The sequence below is a fragment of the Trichosurus vulpecula genome, chromosome 2 (assembly GCF_011100635.1).
Source record: "Trichosurus vulpecula isolate mTriVul1 chromosome 2, mTriVul1.pri, whole genome shotgun sequence".
Classification (NCBI taxonomy): Eukaryota; Metazoa; Chordata; class Mammalia; order Diprotodontia; family Phalangeridae; genus Trichosurus; species Trichosurus vulpecula.
The window spans coordinates 126,270,969-126,288,887 of record NC_050574.1 but is presented as its reverse complement, the minus strand read 5'-3'; the positions used below and the strand labels follow the sequence as shown (position 1 = coordinate 126,288,887).

Here is a 17,919-nt window from a genome sequence, read left to right as displayed (position 1 = left end):
AATTTTTAACATGAAGAAACTATAATTTGAAAAGTATAGTCCTTAGATTCAGGACTTGAGTTCAAATCTGTCTTTAGACACTTACTAGCTGTGTGACCCTGGGCAAACCACTTAACCCTGATTGCCTCAAAAGGAAAAAAAGAAAAGAAAAGTGAATATCTTGGGAAGTTAGGGGAAAATATAATATATCCAAGGCCGAATGGACACTGGGACACTATTTTATTATCACTAGTTTTCTGATGATGCACACCACTCACCACCCCATTCTATCAGCTAAATTGTAAGCTTTTTAAAAAATTTTTATTAAAATGATTAAGATACAGACTGACCTACTTTTGTCTAAGGTTGCTTCACTTTTCCAGAAAGGGGAACAGCAGACACCTTGCTAAAACGTAATGAAAAGTTTCCATTCACAGTGACGTCCGTAGGAAGCCCTAGATCCTTGATACAGTCAAACATTGAACTTCCATTGGTTGTATCTTTCAGCAATCTCTGCAGAGGAACGGTTACACCGCAGGGCAGAAGCAGGATGCTTCCTCTCATTTTAACCCCTTCTCCCTCTGGTGGTAAATGTAGACCACTCTCACAGAAGGTTGCCCTAGCTAGAAAAATCAGTTTGATACTGAAGCAACCTCCCTTCCCAAGGCTCCAAGTGCGGGCAGCTTTTTGAAAAAAAAAAAAGACCAACAAGGCCACTATTTGGTTCATGCATTGATAACTACATTTGTTCACTTTTAAGACATCTGCCCCTTCTAAACCCACATAAACTAGCATTCTGTCGGTTTGCTATTCTAAGAAATAACATCGATTGCAAAATATTCAAAAAAAGAGAAGCCTCCTTTGGACAGGAAAACTACGGCCCTGAAAGACTCTCACCCATCTTCCATGTGCTAAACTGCTTCATTACTGGGCCATGGAGAACTCCAGCATGTCAGCGCCGAGGATCCAGAATGACAAGTCTGATTAAAGAATTAGGGCAACTCTTTCTATTCCAAGAGTGTTCTCTTGTGCATTTCTCCTCTTTTCCCCACGAAGCCTAACATAGTCCAAACCCCTATAAACAGCATCACTGTAGCTTCCAAGGTTGGGTAGAGGCACATTATAGACAACCAGAGAAGGTGGGTTTTATCTTGAGAGGGTTATCTTAGTTCTTATTGCCAAGGAGCTAAAATCAGTTAAGGGAAGTCCAGTTTCATATGGCATTAAAAAAAATGGGAGCCATTAACATAGACTTTTACTGATGTCAACATCACAGGAGCGTTTAGCTTCTGACAATGGATGATGCTGGTTCAAGGTCAGCAGCTCAATGGTCCATAAATTATAACCTCCTTAAGGCAAGTACCTGATCACAATCTCCTTGAATAGATTCCACAGTACCTGGCTTATCACTGATACTCACAAATCATTTGAATTTGAAGCTACAAGGGACCTTAGAGCACAAGATGGGAGAGACGTGCTAGAGAGCAGTTCACCTGAAGAAGATCTGGGTGTCTCAGTGAACTTAAAGTTCAACAGTGAATCGATAGTGTGATATAGTAACTGGGAAAAGTAATGTGACCTTTGTTGTTGTCATCATTTTGAACTGTTTCAGTTGTGTCTGTCCCTTCGTGACCCTATTGGAGGTTTTCTTGGCAAAGATACTGGAGTGGCTTGCTGTTTCCTTCTTCAGTTCATTTTACAGATGAAGAAACTGGGGTAAACAGAGTGAAGTGACTTGCCCAGGGCCACACAGCTAGTAAGTATCTGAGGCCAAATTTGAACTCAGGTCTTTACTCTATCCACTGTGCCACCTGGCTGCCCTAATGTGACCTTAAGGTTGCATTAAGAGACACATAGAAGCTAAGAATAAGGAGATGCTACTATACCCTGCCCCACTGAGGCCGTACCTGAAGTAATGCTTTCCGTTCTGGGAGCCACAATTCTGTTCTCCTTCCCTCCTCCCCCATTCCCATCCTTGCTTCTGTTTTATCACACAGTGAAGGCCTCAAACCTTCCAGCTCAAGTCTTACCATGGCCACCATCTTGGTTCTTCCTTTCTATTCCCCAGCTGCGCTCCAAACTCAGTCAAGGTAATAAACGCCTAACCTCTAGGAGCCGCATACACACAGATAAGGGATATTATTCCTGTTTATCTCCAGAGGAAAAATCCAACATATCTGACCAACAAATGAACACTATCCAAAAGACCCCACTGGGGCACGGATGGCCATTCAACCAGCAAAGAGATTTCCCACCAGGAGGCTCACATCGATATAATCAGTTCTGGTGGAAATTAAAAGCTATTAGGAACACGACTGAATTTATCTTTATAACCAATAATACACATTGTAATGGTGATCATACAGATGGGAAATTAAGCCACATCTCAGCTTCACTGGAGACCTTAATTCTATTTTGTTCTTTCTCTCTCTTTTTCCCGTCTCCCCTGCCCAAAGCCAGTCAGTTCACCAGGAGACCAAGCTCCACCCTTCCCCCCTTACCTCCCTCCTGAGTAAAGGGTAATAGTTGTCAGTCTGAACATGAGAGGCTCTATGCTTTTAAAATCACGTCTTAAAATAAAACCTGTCTTTGACTGAATTGGTGAAGAGGAACAAGGCAACCGAAGCTGGAGGAGCATACTGCTCAGAGAAATGACTCCCAGCCTGGGGCTCTCCTCTTTGCTGGGGAAGGAATAGCCAGGAAGCCAGGTGGCTGCTGCTGCTTCAGTGTCCAGCTCCAAGGCCACTCTCCTACCCCTAGTCAGCACTTCCTGACCTAGGAGTAAACACCCAACCTCAGGACTTAACTTGGGGCCAAATCCTTTCATTCCTTTCAAATCCCTCTGGGAACATGGGGCTGACTTGCTAGCCACAAGGCCACGGGCACTCCTGCCTCTACCACCGGCTCAGGGGCCTGTTTTCCCAGAGAGAAAGGTCTCTTCCTAAGCTGCAGGGCACAGAGAGCACAAACCAGGGTCTTGGGGAAGACGCTGCATCCCTCTTTTTGCTATCTGTTACCATGCCTTGCTGGAATGTTTGAATCCAACTAACAGATCTAAAGAATGAGGACAGCTGTTCCTCTCAGAAAGCCAGGGAAAAATAGGAACCAAAAAGGAAGGTGACTCCGCCAACCCCCTCTGTGGCCTCAGCCATCGCTGGTCAAGGGCAACCCTCGTCAAGAGGATTTGGTTTCCCCAACAGTCCAAGAGGACATATTTCACTTCTACCCTCATACCCTACACATGCGCATTGTGTGGCCTGTACGAAATCCTATTAAAAATAAATCCATAAACAGTGTGCTTCCTAAATATTAAATAGTACAGCATTTTGCTGAATGCTGGCCTCTCGTCCTCTTGGGAGGGGAATGAATCTCTACTCCTTTGTAGTTCACAGGACCATTTCAATTGTGGCCTTCTAAGACTTGTTAGCTTTCATGATCTTGGGGAGAGAAGCCACCAAACTGAAAAGCCAGTCAGAGAAGAGTCAGACTCCTGGCGGCACTTTGGGCTAAGGATAAGGGGACAGGGCCTGGGAGACATAGAGAAACCCCCTCCTTAAAAACTCAGAGCATTCTTTTTAACACGGAGGTTTAAAACAGTTATGCAGATTATTATTAAGTATATAGGCCCAAGGCTGGAAAGAAATTTACCCAGGTTTTGAGAAAACCAGAGGCTACAGATTAGTAATAATTATACCCTATAGGATCCAACAATGGTCCTTCAAGTCATTGGCGATCTCTGCCAGGGGAGCCAGGGCTAAATCTCTGGGAAGACGAGGCAAGTCTAAAAGACAGGTCCACATCCTCAGGCTCTCTCCCATGCATTCTTTCCTGTACACCAATGCATGTTAATGCATCATCTTGACTGACTCAAAAATCTAATAAGCATTTATCAATCATTTAATGATAGTAGCAGTAGTAATAATGACCCTATACACCAAACAGTGCTAGGTACCACGGTAAACACAAAGACAAAGAAGACACAATCTTGCCCTCAAAGAGACTGGAATCTAACAGGGAAGAAAAGGCAGGTATACAAATATCTGTTATAAAAATTGAAATATGTTGTCTATACAGGCAGCTCTGCGGTACAGTGTATGGAGTGCTTGGTATGGAGGCAGGAAGACCTGAGTTCACATCTGGCCTCAGACACTTACTAATTGCGTGACCTTGGGCAAGTCACTTAACCTCAAGTCTAAAACAGGAATAATAAAAACATCTGCTTCCCAAGGTTGTTGTAAGAATCAAATGAGATTTCTTTAAAGTGCTTAGCGTGGTGCCTGTCACAAGGAGTCGCTGAATAAATCAGTCCCTCCCTCCTTGCTCGCATGCGCTGGCAGAAAGCATGACATTGCTTTCTGCTGGAGGATGAGAGGAGGCTTACTGGAGGAGGTGCCACCTGGGATGGGCCTTAATTAAAGATTGGGAAGTATTTCGACAAGCAAAGATGGGTGTGTGCAATAGGGAGGGCAACCAGGTGTAGGGGATGGCGTGGAGCAGGAACGAAAGGATGGAGGCAGAAAAAGACAAAGTTTAGGTGACGTGGAGGTTAGGTAAACAGAGGCTAGCTGAAAAAGCAGGATGGAATCCAACTGTGGAAACCATTCAGTGACAAACTAAGGCATTGCTATCTTGTGAACCATGGGAAGTACAGAAGCTAGTTTGTTGTTTTTTGCTTTTTTTGTTCCTGGTTTTCTTTGTTTTTTTTTTTTAATAGGGGGTTTGGGGAAAACAGGGGAACACGTCTTGAACGGATCTGTGCTGGAGGAAAATTAATCTGGCAGGAATATGTAGGATGGAATGGAGGTAAGGAAAGCACTGAGCAGTTAAGAGGCTATTGCTGTCGTCCGGTCCAGAGGTAATGAGGGCCTGAAGCAGGGTGATGACAGTGGGAAAGAAAAGGAGGCGACGGATACAAGAGTTTCAGAGGTAGACTGGATGTGGGAGCCAGGGAGAGAGCATCTGCTTTGGCTTCCCATTGCCAATCAGAATTCAAATTCCTCGTCCTGGCATTCAGGGCCCTCCCTCACCTGGATCCCTCCGGTATATCCAGCCTTCACTCCTTCCTAACACACCGTCTTTGCTTGGGTCAGGTTTCTCTCCTTCTTGTCCTGCGCACACATCAGACTCTTCTAGTCTACGTGCTTTTGCTTGAGCTATTCCTTCTCTGCCCAGAAGTCATTGAGTTCCTCTTGACCCTTCCCTCTCTTTTTCTTTTCATATCCAACTAAACAGTTACTAGATCCTGATTTGGTAACTGCGTCTGCAACAATCCCTTGCATCCATCCCACCCCCTCTACCTTGTCCCTCCTCTCTATTCCCTATTCCTATCGATAACAATCTAGAAAAGGCCGTCATTATCTTTGGCCAGGAGTATTGGAATAGTCTACCAATAAGCCCTCCCACCTCAGCTGTCTTCCTTTTAATCCACTCTTCAAGCAGCAGTCAAATTCATTTTACTCAAACATATATCTAGTCATGGGGCAGCCGGGTGGCACAGTGGATAGTGCCGGGCCTGGTGTCAGGAAGACTCCCCTTCCTGAGTTCAAATCTGGCCTTGGACACTTACCAGCTGGCGTGACCCTGGACAAGTCACTTTATCCTGTTTGCCTCAGTTTCCTCATCTATCATATGACCTGGAGAAGAAAATGGCAAACCACTCCAGTATCTCTGCCAAGAAAACCCCAAATAGGGTCATGAAGAGTTGGACATGACCAAAACAACTGAACAAGAACAATATCTAGTCATGTCATTTGTTTGCTTCACTGGTTCCTTCTTGCCTACTGAATGAAGTTCAAAATCTCTTTCCTGGCATTTAGTGCCTTCAGAAATCTTTTGGCAGATAAGTCCATCTCATAGCCTTCAAAACTCAAGCACGTGCAAGCCCCAATACACCCAAAATGAGGTCCAGTGAGTAGCAGCATCTAGGGAGAGGGACTGGACTTCATTAGTACAGAGGACTCCATCTACTTATGCACATTAGAGCCTTCTGTCCAATTTTCCATCTTAGAGAGTGGCCTAGAGCACTGAGAGGATAAGTGATTTGCTCACAGTCACATAACCAGTTAGTGTCCAAGGCAGGACTTGAACCCAGATCTTCTTGACTTTGAGGCCAGCTCTCTAGCCACTTTACCAAGCTGCTGCTCTAGGGGCCATTCAAATGTCTGCTTAATTAAATTGTTGTCAAAGGGCTGGCGAACATTTGATAGACTATTTTACACACCTTCATATGAAGGGGTTCAAAGAATGGACAGGTCAATTGGGAAAAGGCATGAAGAAATCTGGTATCGTGGCAAGAACATTGGTTTAGAGTCAGAAGATTTGGGTTCAAAATCCAACTCTGTTGTTTACTATCTGTGTGATTTTGAAAAAAAGTCACTTCATCCCTCTGGGCCTCATTCTACTAATCTGTAAAATGGAACTGCTTTTTTGGAACTATGGCCAAAGGGCTATAAAACCATGCATACCCTTTGACCTAGCAATAATACTACTAAGTCAATATCCAAAAAGAGATTAAAAGAAAACAAAAAGGAAAAGAGCCTACATGTACAAAAATATTTATAGAAGCTCTTTTCTGGCGGCAAAGAATTGGAAATTGATGGGATGCCCACCAGCTTGGGGGGTGGGTGAACAAATTGCAGTATGCGATTATGTTGGAATACTATTGTGATATAAGCAATGATGAGCAGGATGCTCTCAGAAAAACCTGGAAAGATTTACATGAACTGATGCAAAGTGAAATGTACCGTGTACAAAGTAACAGCCATATTGTAAGATGATCAGCTGTGAATGACTATTCTCAGCAACGCAATGATTCAAGACAACTCTGAAAGACTCGTGATGAAAAATGCTGTCCATCCCTAGAGAAAAAACTGATGGTATCTGAATACAAACTGAGATATACTTTTTAAACTTGCTTTATTTTATTTTTCTTGAGGGGTTTTTTGGTCTATGTTTTCTTTTACAACATGACTAATAGGGAAATATGTTTTGCATGACTATACATGTATAACCTACATCAAATTGCTTGCCTTCTCAGTGAGGAGGGTAGGGAGAGAGGAAGGGAGAAGATGTGGAACTCGAAGTTTTAAAAGTTAATGTTAAAAAAAATGTTTTTACATGTAACTGGGGGAAAATCAAATACTACAAATAAATAAATGAATAACAAAATAGAACTGCTTGGACTAAATGACTTCTAAGACCCCTTCTAGTTTCGCATCCTATGAAATTTGGTGTTTCATGTGGCTCCCCTCCATAGACACCAACAGTCTACCTTCCTCCCTCAGCATCCCAGTAAATCAGGCCTGGGATTTGAAACAATTCCCTGGAACCCCAAGTAGGGTCATTTCTCCCTGAGTCTCCAGAGTAAAGTAAGAAAACATCCAGCTAGGCCCCTGGAAACATGCCAAGGAAGAGGAACACACCTGATACAGGAAAAGAAAGTGGGGCCCATGACGGAAGTGTTTGGGGTTTTTCCTGTTTGAAGCTAAAAGCATTGTTTAAGGTTGCCAACACTGAAATCCAAGTCACCCACCAGCTGGATATTGGTATCTGTCTCCCCTTGTTGGTGTCCTAAAAACCCGGCTACATACACATCTTCTGCTTCAGGTCAAATGACTTCATCCATGTGCTGGCCTGGATTTGTGCCACTGTATCATGGGAAGTCTGTCACATACATGGTATCCATGAACATGAGTATATGACGGTAAAATCACCGAGATTCTGAGAGGGTCTCTGGCCAATCATGAAAGAAAGGAAGCATTCTCTATGTAGATTCACACCTTTAGGACACAGTCTAATTCTCAACATCCAATACATGGCCCTAGGCCCCTGGTCACCACCACTTCATACCACAAACTTCCCCACTATAAGCATTTTCTCCCATACACAGGAAATGATGACATACCCAAGATTCTACCCCAAAGGTCATGATCATAAATGACTCCAATAGTATAGAAGGACAGCACCCTGGCTCCATAGGGTAGCAAGGTCTACCCTCCATCTTGTTGGCTTTGTCCCTAGACTCCAATGGAGGGACCAGTCGTTCCTCTTTGCCTACTTGGTAAGAGTACTTGCCAAGCTATTTACCACGTACAGAAAGCTCACCAAACGAGGGCAAAGACCACTTCAGGATAAACTTCACAAAAATATCATCAAATCATCACCAAAACACTCACAAAGACTGAGCAAATAAGACCTCTTTCCAGGCACCAACCAACTCCATCACCCATGAATAATCAATCACTCACTCTCCACCATCACCACCCCCAACCCCGTTCCTCCATGGTGCTTTGTTGCTCTCTTACCTGGGATGATGGAGACTGTGTCTTTCTCCCAGGACACAACACTAACGTATTCCTGCACTGAAGAGGGGATGAGGCACTTGAAGACAGCCACGTTTCCACGCATTGACCTTTGATCCTCCACCCGGACGGTGTAGGGTTCCCTGAAAACTGCAGCAATGGAGATTGGGGAGAAAGCATAGAGTCAGAAAGTTGGACTGCAACATGGCAAGAACCCAATGAATGCATAAACCACAGGATCTAGAAATACAACATCTTGAATGCCAGCTAACCCAATAAGCTTGCTTGGAAAAAATGAGGCCCAGGGAGATGGACTTGTCCAAAGTCAACTGCCTCAGCTCATCCTTACCCCTTACATGCGTTCCATCTTCCCCACCTTCTTCCTGCTGTGCCCCTTACTGCAATACACATGTCCCACTCCATCTACCCCAGTCCTGTTAAGCAGCTTCTCTACTGCCCCCCTCATCCCACTGGCACCAGCCTTCTTCTGGCTGCCTGTCCTCCACCGGGAACACTTTATTCCTGACATATCCCCTCTAAGAACCAATCACTCAACCAACAAGCATTCATTAGGTGCCAGTTATGTGCCAGACACTGTGCTAGATTTTGGAATACAAGTAAAAAAATGAAATAATCCTTATTTACAAGGAACTTTCACTCTAGTGAGAAAGATAAGCACAAATAAAAATATAAAGTGAATAAATAAAAATATATACAAAGTAGTTAAGGCCCAGGTAGTTGTAATGTTAATGGGATAATAAGATCTTCCCCACCCATTAACAGGCCTCACATGGAGCCCATTGGGGAAGGACTTGCCTAAGGAGGAGCTTGCTTACAGGGAGGCTCACTTGTAGGAAGGCTTTCACACCTTTTGGTACTAAGTGAATAAGGCACTGAGTCAGGAGGGTCGTGATGCCTTCTGGCTCTGAGCCCATTAGCCAAAAGTGTATGTACACTCGGAATCGGTATTTTGCTTTGGGGGTTCACTTATGAGAAGGATTTTTTGATTCCCTGGTAGAAACTGAGTCATCTTATGTTCAGAACTCCCTGACTGCTCAGATATAAAGGCTCTCTCAATCCAGTTGTGTATGTAAAGTGAATAGCAATATTGCTTTGGTTCAGGCAGTCAGAACCCCGTCTGTTGGTCTTTATGCTAATTTCTCTGCTTGTATTTTCTTGCTTGTACTTTCTCTGACATTCAGGAGGCTGACCCTTTCCTTAAACTAGTGAATGTAATTAAAAGTAAGATTTTTGACCCCTTTAAAGTTGCTTTCCTTTAAAGGCAGATCTAAGAACCTGTGCTAGTGGGCATCCTGGGTATGCTAGGGTGCTTGCTGTTACAGTAATTTAGGGAGGTCACTAGTTGGAGGAAACAGGAAATAAGAGCCAGTATTTAGATAGTACTTACTATGTACCAGACATTGTGCCAGGTGCTCTAAAAATATTATCTCATTTGGTCCTCGCAATAACCCTGGGAGGGAAATGCTATGATTGTCTCCAATTTACAGATGAGAAAACTGAGCCAACAGAGGTAAAATGACTTACCCAGGGTCACACAGCTAGTAAGTATCTGAGGTCATATTTGAACTCAGGTCTTTCTGACTCCAGGCCTAGTACTCTATCCACTGTAGGCAAAAGATGGCTCCTAAATTGTATTTTAAAGCAAGAGAGGACTGCATGAGGGAAAGATGAGGAAGAAACGCATTCCACACAATGGTGAAGACCAATGTAAAGACAGGGAGATGGGAGACCAAGCATTTGTGTGAGGAACAGAAGTAAGTCCATGGCTAAACCACAGAATGTGGGATTAGGGGCACTGACCATTGGGTCTGGAAAGTTATGCCGGGGCTAGGATGCATAGGGGTTTCAAAGCTAAACAGAGGAGTTTATATTGGATCCTGGAGGCAATAGGAAGCATCTAGAGTTGGCTGAGGAATGCAGTCACGTGGTCAACTCTGTATTTAAGGAAAATTACTTTGGCAGCAAGGTATAGGATGGATTAGAATGGGGAGAGACTGGAGGCAGAAAGACAAATTAAGAAGCTGTCGCCTTAATTAATTAATTAAGAGGTTAGAAGTGAGGAGCTTAACTAAGGCTGTAGACGTGGGAGAAGAGAGAAGGGGTAAGGTGTGAGAGATATTTTGGCGCCTAATTAGATACGTATGTTGAGAGAGAGTGAGGAATCAAGGCTAATGCTGAGATTATGGGCTGGTGATGGCGGCACTTTTGACAGAAATTGAGACGGTTGGAAGAAGGGAGGGTTTAGGGCAGGGGTGGGGCACCTGTGGCCTCAAGATGACTAAATAACTGAACTTAGAGGTGAGAATTTAAAAACCTATGCAATTTGATAAGGTGGGAGGAGAGAGAAGAGGAAAGAGAAAGAGAGAGACAGAGAGAGACACAGAGAGGGAGAGAGAAAGACAGAGAGGGAGAGAGACAGATAGAGATAGAGGGAGAGAGAGAGAGAGAGAGAGAGAGAGAGAGAGAGAGAGAGAGAGAGAGAGAGAGAGAGGGAGGGAGAGAGAGAGAGAGAGAGAGAGGCAGAAAGGCAAAGAGAAAGAGAAGGGACAGACAGAGAGAGAGAGGCAAGGAGAGAAAGAAGAGAGAGAAACATAGAGAGAAAGAGAAGAGAGAAACAGAGACAGAGACAGAGACGGGCAGAGAGAGAGAGAGAAAAGACAGAGAGGGAGAGAGACAGATAGAGATAGAGATAGAGATGGAGGGAGAGAGAGAGAGAGAGAGAGAGAGAGAGAGAGAGAGAGAGACAGAGAGAGAGAGAGACAGAGAGACAGAGAGACAGAGAGGCAGAAAGGCAAAGAGAAAGAGAAGGGACAGACAGAGAGAGAGAGGCAAGGAGAGAAAGAAGAGAGAAAAACATAGAGAGAAAGAGAAGAGAGAAACAGAGACAGAGACGGGCAGAGAGAGAGAGAGAGAGAGAGAGAGAGAGAGAGAAGACAGAGAGAAGACAGAGAGAAGACAGAGACAGAGAGTATAGAAATGTCCCAGGACAGAACTTTGGGAAACACCAAAAGTTAGGGAGCGTGATGTGGATAATGAACCAGCAAAGGAAACTGAGGAGTGGTCAAGCTGGTAGAAGGCAAACTAGGAGAAAACAATGTCACAAAAACCAAGAGAGAAGAGATCATTCAAAAGGAGAAGGGCACCAACAGTGTTAAATGCAGCAGGGAGGTCAAGGAAGAAGACTGAGAAACTACCATCAAATCTGGCAAATCAGGGATGGTTGGGAACTTTGAAGGGGGCAATTTCAGTTGAATTCAGACTGTAAATGTTCGAGGAGTGGCGAGAGACGAGGAAGGGGAGCCACTGGATATAGGTAGCTTTTTCAAGTGTCACAGAGAAAAGGATGGAGAGATATAGAATGATAGTTTCAGAGGATGATGGGATCTAATGAGGCTTTTTTAAAGGATGGCAGAGACTTGGGCAAGTTCTTGAAGGCAGTAGGAAAGGGACTAGTTGATGGGTAAAGTCAGAGGTTCCAGAATGAGGGAGGATGATAGAGGATGGCAGCTGCTAGAGGAGATGAGAGGGGATGGATCACATGCACCTGTAAGGAGTTTGGCCTCAGCAAGGAGAAAGGCCATCTCTCTGTCAGAGACTGGGGGCAGCAAGAGAGAGGAGGGGAAGATACCAAGGGGATTTGAGATGGAGAGAATGGGAAGGGAGGAAGTTCATGTTCAAAAGCCTTTTTCCCCAGTATTTTTTGAAGAAAGATTCTCAGTTGAGAGAGAAGGAGGAAAAACAGGCATGGGGACCTTGAGGAGAAAAGAGAAAATCTGGGACAGTTTCTGTGGAAAGTAAAATAAGGAATCCATTAGGGAATTAATCAAGGAAATGACCCTGCCACCTCAACATACTAAAGATCAGCTATACCTGTAAACTTGGTGATTTTCTCCAAGATGAGGTGTGGGAAGAGCAGAAAGGCAGTGAGATCTCCTGAAACTGGAGGTGGGCCTAGAGTCGGGGGCCTCTGGTGACCACGGACAAGTTATTTCACTGGATGATGCATAAAATGACCTCTGAGAACCCTTCTAATGCTAATAATCTGGGGTCAGCTCTGAGCTTCAGTTTCTTCATTCGTAAAACGTAAAAATATTTGACAGGCAGCCTGGTGTAGGGGATTACAGAGCTGATCTCAAAGCCAGGAAGACCTGGCTTCAAAGTCCCATCTCTCCACTTCCTGGCTGTGTGACTCTGGCCAAGTCACCTACTCTCTCAGCATTCTGGGCAACTTTCTAAGACTAGAAATTGGAAAGAAGGTGCCAGCTTGCATTGGTAGATGGAGTTTCCTTATTCAGGAGATCCTTATGTGGGGGAGATGATGGGTCCAGTCCCTATGCCTATCTTTCAAAATGTATTTGTGTAAAATGTAGTAATACTTGTGCTCTCTACTTCCCAGGGTTGTTGTAAGGAAAGCTCTTTGTAAAACTTAAAGCTCTGCAGAAATTCAAGGTGTTATGATTTTGCATTTGAGGAAGAAAATAGCTTTCTCTCCATCTGCCTCGTGTCCTAGACTACATGTTCCTCAAGGGTAGGAGTGCATTCTTTAGTTTAATTGCATTCAGCACCAAACACAACAGGCATCTCTAAGTGGTAATAACAAGAAAGCTAGGCGGATGCAGAGGACACTTAGTTCTCTATATTCTTCCAGGTTTCTATTATATTTAGGGGACGTCCTCCAAAATTCTCCCTTAGAAAAAGCCCCTTCCTCCTCTGTCCTTCACCCTCTGTCAGTTTCCTTCGGTGCCAATCCTTCAGAGCCATCTTCTATCATTCAACCACAAAGAAAATCTCCTTGTACTTCCCTCCGCACCCTGCAAACTTCTGCCTGAGGCTACTATGGCCCACTCCCCATCTCAACTCCTCAAGCTGTCCTAGTTCTGGGCGATGACCCTAATCTGGTAGAGATGATCCATCTTGTAATGCAATGAAAAAAAAAGGGCTGGATCCGATGTTAGGAAGATTTGGGTTCAAATCCTGGCTCTGAAATGCAGAAGCTGACCATGGGTAAGTCATTTATCTCCACAAACCTCAGTTTCCTCATCTGTAAAATGGAGCTACCAATACTTGTGCTACCTAACCCCCCTGGGTTGTTGCAAGTAAAGCATTTTGCAAACTCTATGTGTAAATATCAATTATTATGATACTATAGAACTGTCACATGCCAGAGCCCTCCCTCTGGCCTTTTCCCTAGATGGCAGAGCTCCTCCTGGTGGCCTAGGCAGGTGGCACCCCTGTCTCCAGCCCTTAATTTTATACAAATGGTCCATCCCTCCCAGGCCCATTCCTTGGAACAACAGCCCAGCTTTTATTCTCTTAGGTTGAGCTAAAGGTTCCCAAGTCCTCTGTCTCCCTCCTTTGCCCACTGGGAGGCACCTGGGCCAATTCCCCTCCCCCACCCTCTTTCATGGTTGCCAAGGCAACCGTTAGGGTCCCCTCACTGTGCACCTGCAGCCCCTCTGTCCTCATCAAGAGTCACATAATTGGCCTGGCTCCCTCCTCCTCTCACAAATCTTTCCTTCTTTGCAGTATGAATGCTCTGGAGAAGGACAGAGCGAAGGAGCCTCCATTCTAGGGTACCACAGTATATTCTGATGCATAGATCTGCCACCCTTCTCTGAGACATGGTCATTGTCATTCTCCTTCCCAGTACTGGACAGGAAGAGGGGGCTCTCCTATCAGAGAGATGGGGAGAGAGGAGAGATCCACAGAGAGATAAACTTGATCACACAAACTATGACCCTGTACCCAATCTTAGGGTCTGGCTTCCCAGGCCAGGGATCAATTCCAAGCCAAGAGCACAAAACATCTGTCTGAAGAGTTAGTCATTAAGCGTATTCCTAGACTCCCTTCCCACCATCCGGAGTAAGTGCCACAAACAGCTGGCCCTGGCCTCAAACCAATGGAATGGGTAACTGGACTCCTAAGCCCTATTTGCCTAGGGACCAAAAATATATCACCTTGACCAGCAAAATCTATTATCTCTCTCAGATGGACCTTGTTCTACTGGACAGGGGCTCTACATAGGGAGGGATTTAGGAAAAGAGATGGTTATCTTTGTGGGTTGTGGCACATTACGTGGGGCGGCTTTATTATCATTAATGCTACAAGCCTTCTTCCTTTAGAAAGACCATTTCAAGTCTATCATTAGTAACAGGGGTTCGCAGGTCTTTGGCTGTATTCCCTTGACCCAAATTCTCATCCTGTTGTAGATACAGCCTTGATCCAATTCTATCTTGCTACTAAGCACTGCAGTAGGATTCTGCCTCCTGACAGCATAGGGCATGCCATCCCCTAGTTACCTAACAAACACCATTGTTATCTGGACAAACTCAAATGGGTGTTCCCTTCCCACCTTACTCCTCAAAAAAAAAGTTTAGCAGACTCAGGTGTGACTTGACTAGTGCAGAGGACAGACTTTTGAACATGAACCAAGTGCCAAAATCTTTACAGTAGCATTTGCTAGCCCAGTCCAGAGATTTGAGAATCTCTTCTGTCTTAAAGAAACCTCCAGAGATGTAGACTCCACATTCCACTTCAAGCAATGTCTAAACAAACTGCCCCATCTGGAAGTTCTATCTCACGTCTTATTTCTCTTCCCAGAGAATATTTAAGAGAAAAGTCACCCCCAATCAAATGTTAAGAACCCCTACATTTGTGATTGCTCTTGTAATATTTCTAAACACTTAACACACATGACTTTACAAGTCTGCTACTGCCAAAAGAAAATGCTGTGAAATCACAGGGAATCAAGATGGCTCCAAAAAATGGACAAGAGAGGGCACCTCCTCCCATTCCTTTGCAGAGATGGTAGTCTATGCATGTGGAAGGTTGCATGTTTTTTTTTTCAGATTCTGCACCTCCCCCATATATTAATTGGTTTTGCGTACAGTTTTGTCTTCTCTGCTTTTTCTTTTAACAAATATTCTTTGTAATATGGGCTGGCTCTCTGGGACAGGCAGGGGAAAGGATATAGAGGAAAATTTGGGTAATATAAAAACATATCAATAAAAATTAACTTTATTTTTAAATATAAATTATTTTTAAAAAGAAGTCTAGTATTCCTCCTCACCCTCATTTTTAGAATTTAGTCTAGTGGAGAGGAAGCAGGAATGTGCTTGCTGATGGTATGATGGAAAGTGTATTGGATTTAGATTCTAGGCATTGGAGGCAAATTCTGATTCTGGAACCTACTAGCTGTGCAACCTTAGACCACTCACTTGACTGCCTTTGGGCCTCAGCTTTTTCTTTTTACAAAAAGAAGCAGTTGGATTAGATGAACACCCAGGTAACTTCCACCTCCAGATTCTAGGATAATGTCCTTATATTCACCTGTCTCTCCCCCGCCCCCAACCTTGTTCTTCCCTTACCTGCTTTAACCCGGATGTTGGGACTCCGGATTTTCCCCGCAGCATTTTCTGCGGTACAGAAGTAATCATTGTCGTGGATAAAGCTATTGAAGGCAGAGGGCGAAAAGGGGTAGAGCTGCAGCGTCCCATTGGCATGGACATGCCGGATGTGTGGCACATCATAGATGTCATCACCTGTGGCAAGATACCATCGGAGGACGGCGCTGGGGGAGCCTGTGGCCGGGCAGGGCACCACGACCCCCACGGAACTGGAGAAGGTCACCTGCTGCAAGGAGTCATTCACAAAGTAGAGGCTGGTGCCGACATCTTCAGGGCGGGCTGTAGTGAAGGCAGAAAAGAGATGCTGTTAAGTTTCTAATCTTCCCCATCCCTTGAGGGCCCATGAAAGCCACCTGAAAGTCCTTCAAGAGGAATAATTATCTGATTGTCCTCTGCACTAGCCAAGTCACACCGGTAGTAGAGCTGATCTCCTTGGTGCCATGTCTGAAGATGGTATAGTGGAAAGACCTTTGGGTTTGAGGGGTCAAGAGAATTAGACTCATGGAATATAATCTCTGGAAGGGAAAATAGGAGCATAGATTTCTTTTGGCAGTAGCAGACTTGTAAAGTTGTATGTGTTAAGTGTTTAGAAATATTACAAGAACAATCACAAATGTAGGGGTTCTTAACATTTGATGGGGGGATGACTTTTCTCTTAAATATTCTCTGGGAAGAGAAATTAGATTTAAGAATTTGGAGGTCATCTTGAGGTTCCTCATTCATTTTATAGATCAGGAGACTGAGGCCCAGAGAAATTATATGATTTGCCCAAGGTCACAAGAGTATTAAGTAGACTGGATAGACTCAGGCCTATCACTCCAAATTCAACACCTACTCCAGTAGGTGCATCTAGTACCTTAGCAAAGTACTCTAGGCCTTCTAGTGCCTGAAGTCTTTCTAAAATATCCCCAGAAGGTAGTTCTCCTGACTGTACTTGAATACCTCCAGCAATGAGAAGCCTGCTAACTTCAGTTTATTCCATTTTTGAACAGCTCTCATAGTTAGGATTGGTTAAACCTCTACCAGCTTCAACCCAACACTGGTTTGGCTCTGTAGCACCAAACCAAAAAAATCTAGTCCTCCTTTTGCACGCCAACCCTTCAAAGATTTGATGGGTGCCGTACTGTCCCTCCCTGAGTTTTCTCTTCCCTAAGCAACATAATTGCTTTCTTCAAAGTCCAGCTGAGGTGCCGCCTCCTTCATTTCCCGCCACCTACCTTCACAGGGCACGTTCTTTAGTTTGCTCACCATACTACCTAGTCACCCTGGCCTGGACACACTCTAGCTTGTCTTCGTCGTCCCACAAATATAGTGCCCAGAACAAGATGCTGCACTCTAGATGTGTCCTTGACATGGACACAGCAGAGAGTGCACAATGGAACTCATTCTCTAGATACTATGCTTCTCTAAGGACAGTCTGTTAGTATTGGCTTTTTTTTGGGCTGCCATGTCATACTGTTGACAGCCCACTAAACCCCTCAGATTTTTTCTCACAGAGATTCTTGTCTAGCCATGAATTTCCCACACTGTATGTGTAAAGCTGATTTTTTTTTGGTAAACAAGTGTAGAACTTCTTCCTATTAAGTTTTATTTTTATTAGACTTCGCCCATTGTTTTTAACCTGTCAAGATCTCTTTGGGTCCACCTGTGCCAGGGGTGGGAAACCTACAGCCTCAAGGCCGCATGTGGCCCTTTAAACTGAATCCAAACTTCACGTGGCCTCAAGGTCACAGGTTCCCCATCCCTGCTATGTTATTTGATATATTAGCTATCCCTCTAAACTTCACCTCATCTATAAATTTGGCAAATACATCATCTACGCCTTTTGTCTGAGACATCAATAAAAGTGTTAGCTAGCACGGGGCTAAGGATAGATCGCTGGGATGTTGCAGTATAGCTTTCCCTGTTACTGATCATCAGCCCATTACTGACTATTCCTTCGATCTAGTCTCACAGCCAATTCTGAATCTACCCACCTGTTCTATCTTCTAGCCCATATCTTTTGATCTTGTCTACAAATAAGAGGTTTCTTCAAATGCTTAGCTGAAACCTAAGTCTATGTCTCCAATATTCCCTTGATCTTGTGGGGAACTCCCTCTGCCAGTGAAGATGAGCATGTCCTCTGCAACTTATATGCTTAGAGTAGGGGTTCTCAACCTTTGTGTACAGGGTGTTCCTAAAGTCTGGACCCATAGGCAAAAATTCCTATTTTC

General features: G+C 44.3%; 1 protein-coding gene across 1 annotated transcript in view; it reads right to left on the bottom strand.

The window, feature by feature from the left end:
* Positions 1–17,919, bottom strand: part of DSCAML1 (DS cell adhesion molecule like 1) — a 515,992-nt gene that overhangs the window by 473,401 nt on the left and 24,672 nt on the right. The window contains 2 exon segments of the mRNA XM_036742507.1: positions 8,283–8,429; positions 15,668–15,985. Coding sequence (XP_036598402.1) covers positions 8,283–8,429; positions 15,668–15,985 — 465 coding nt within the window.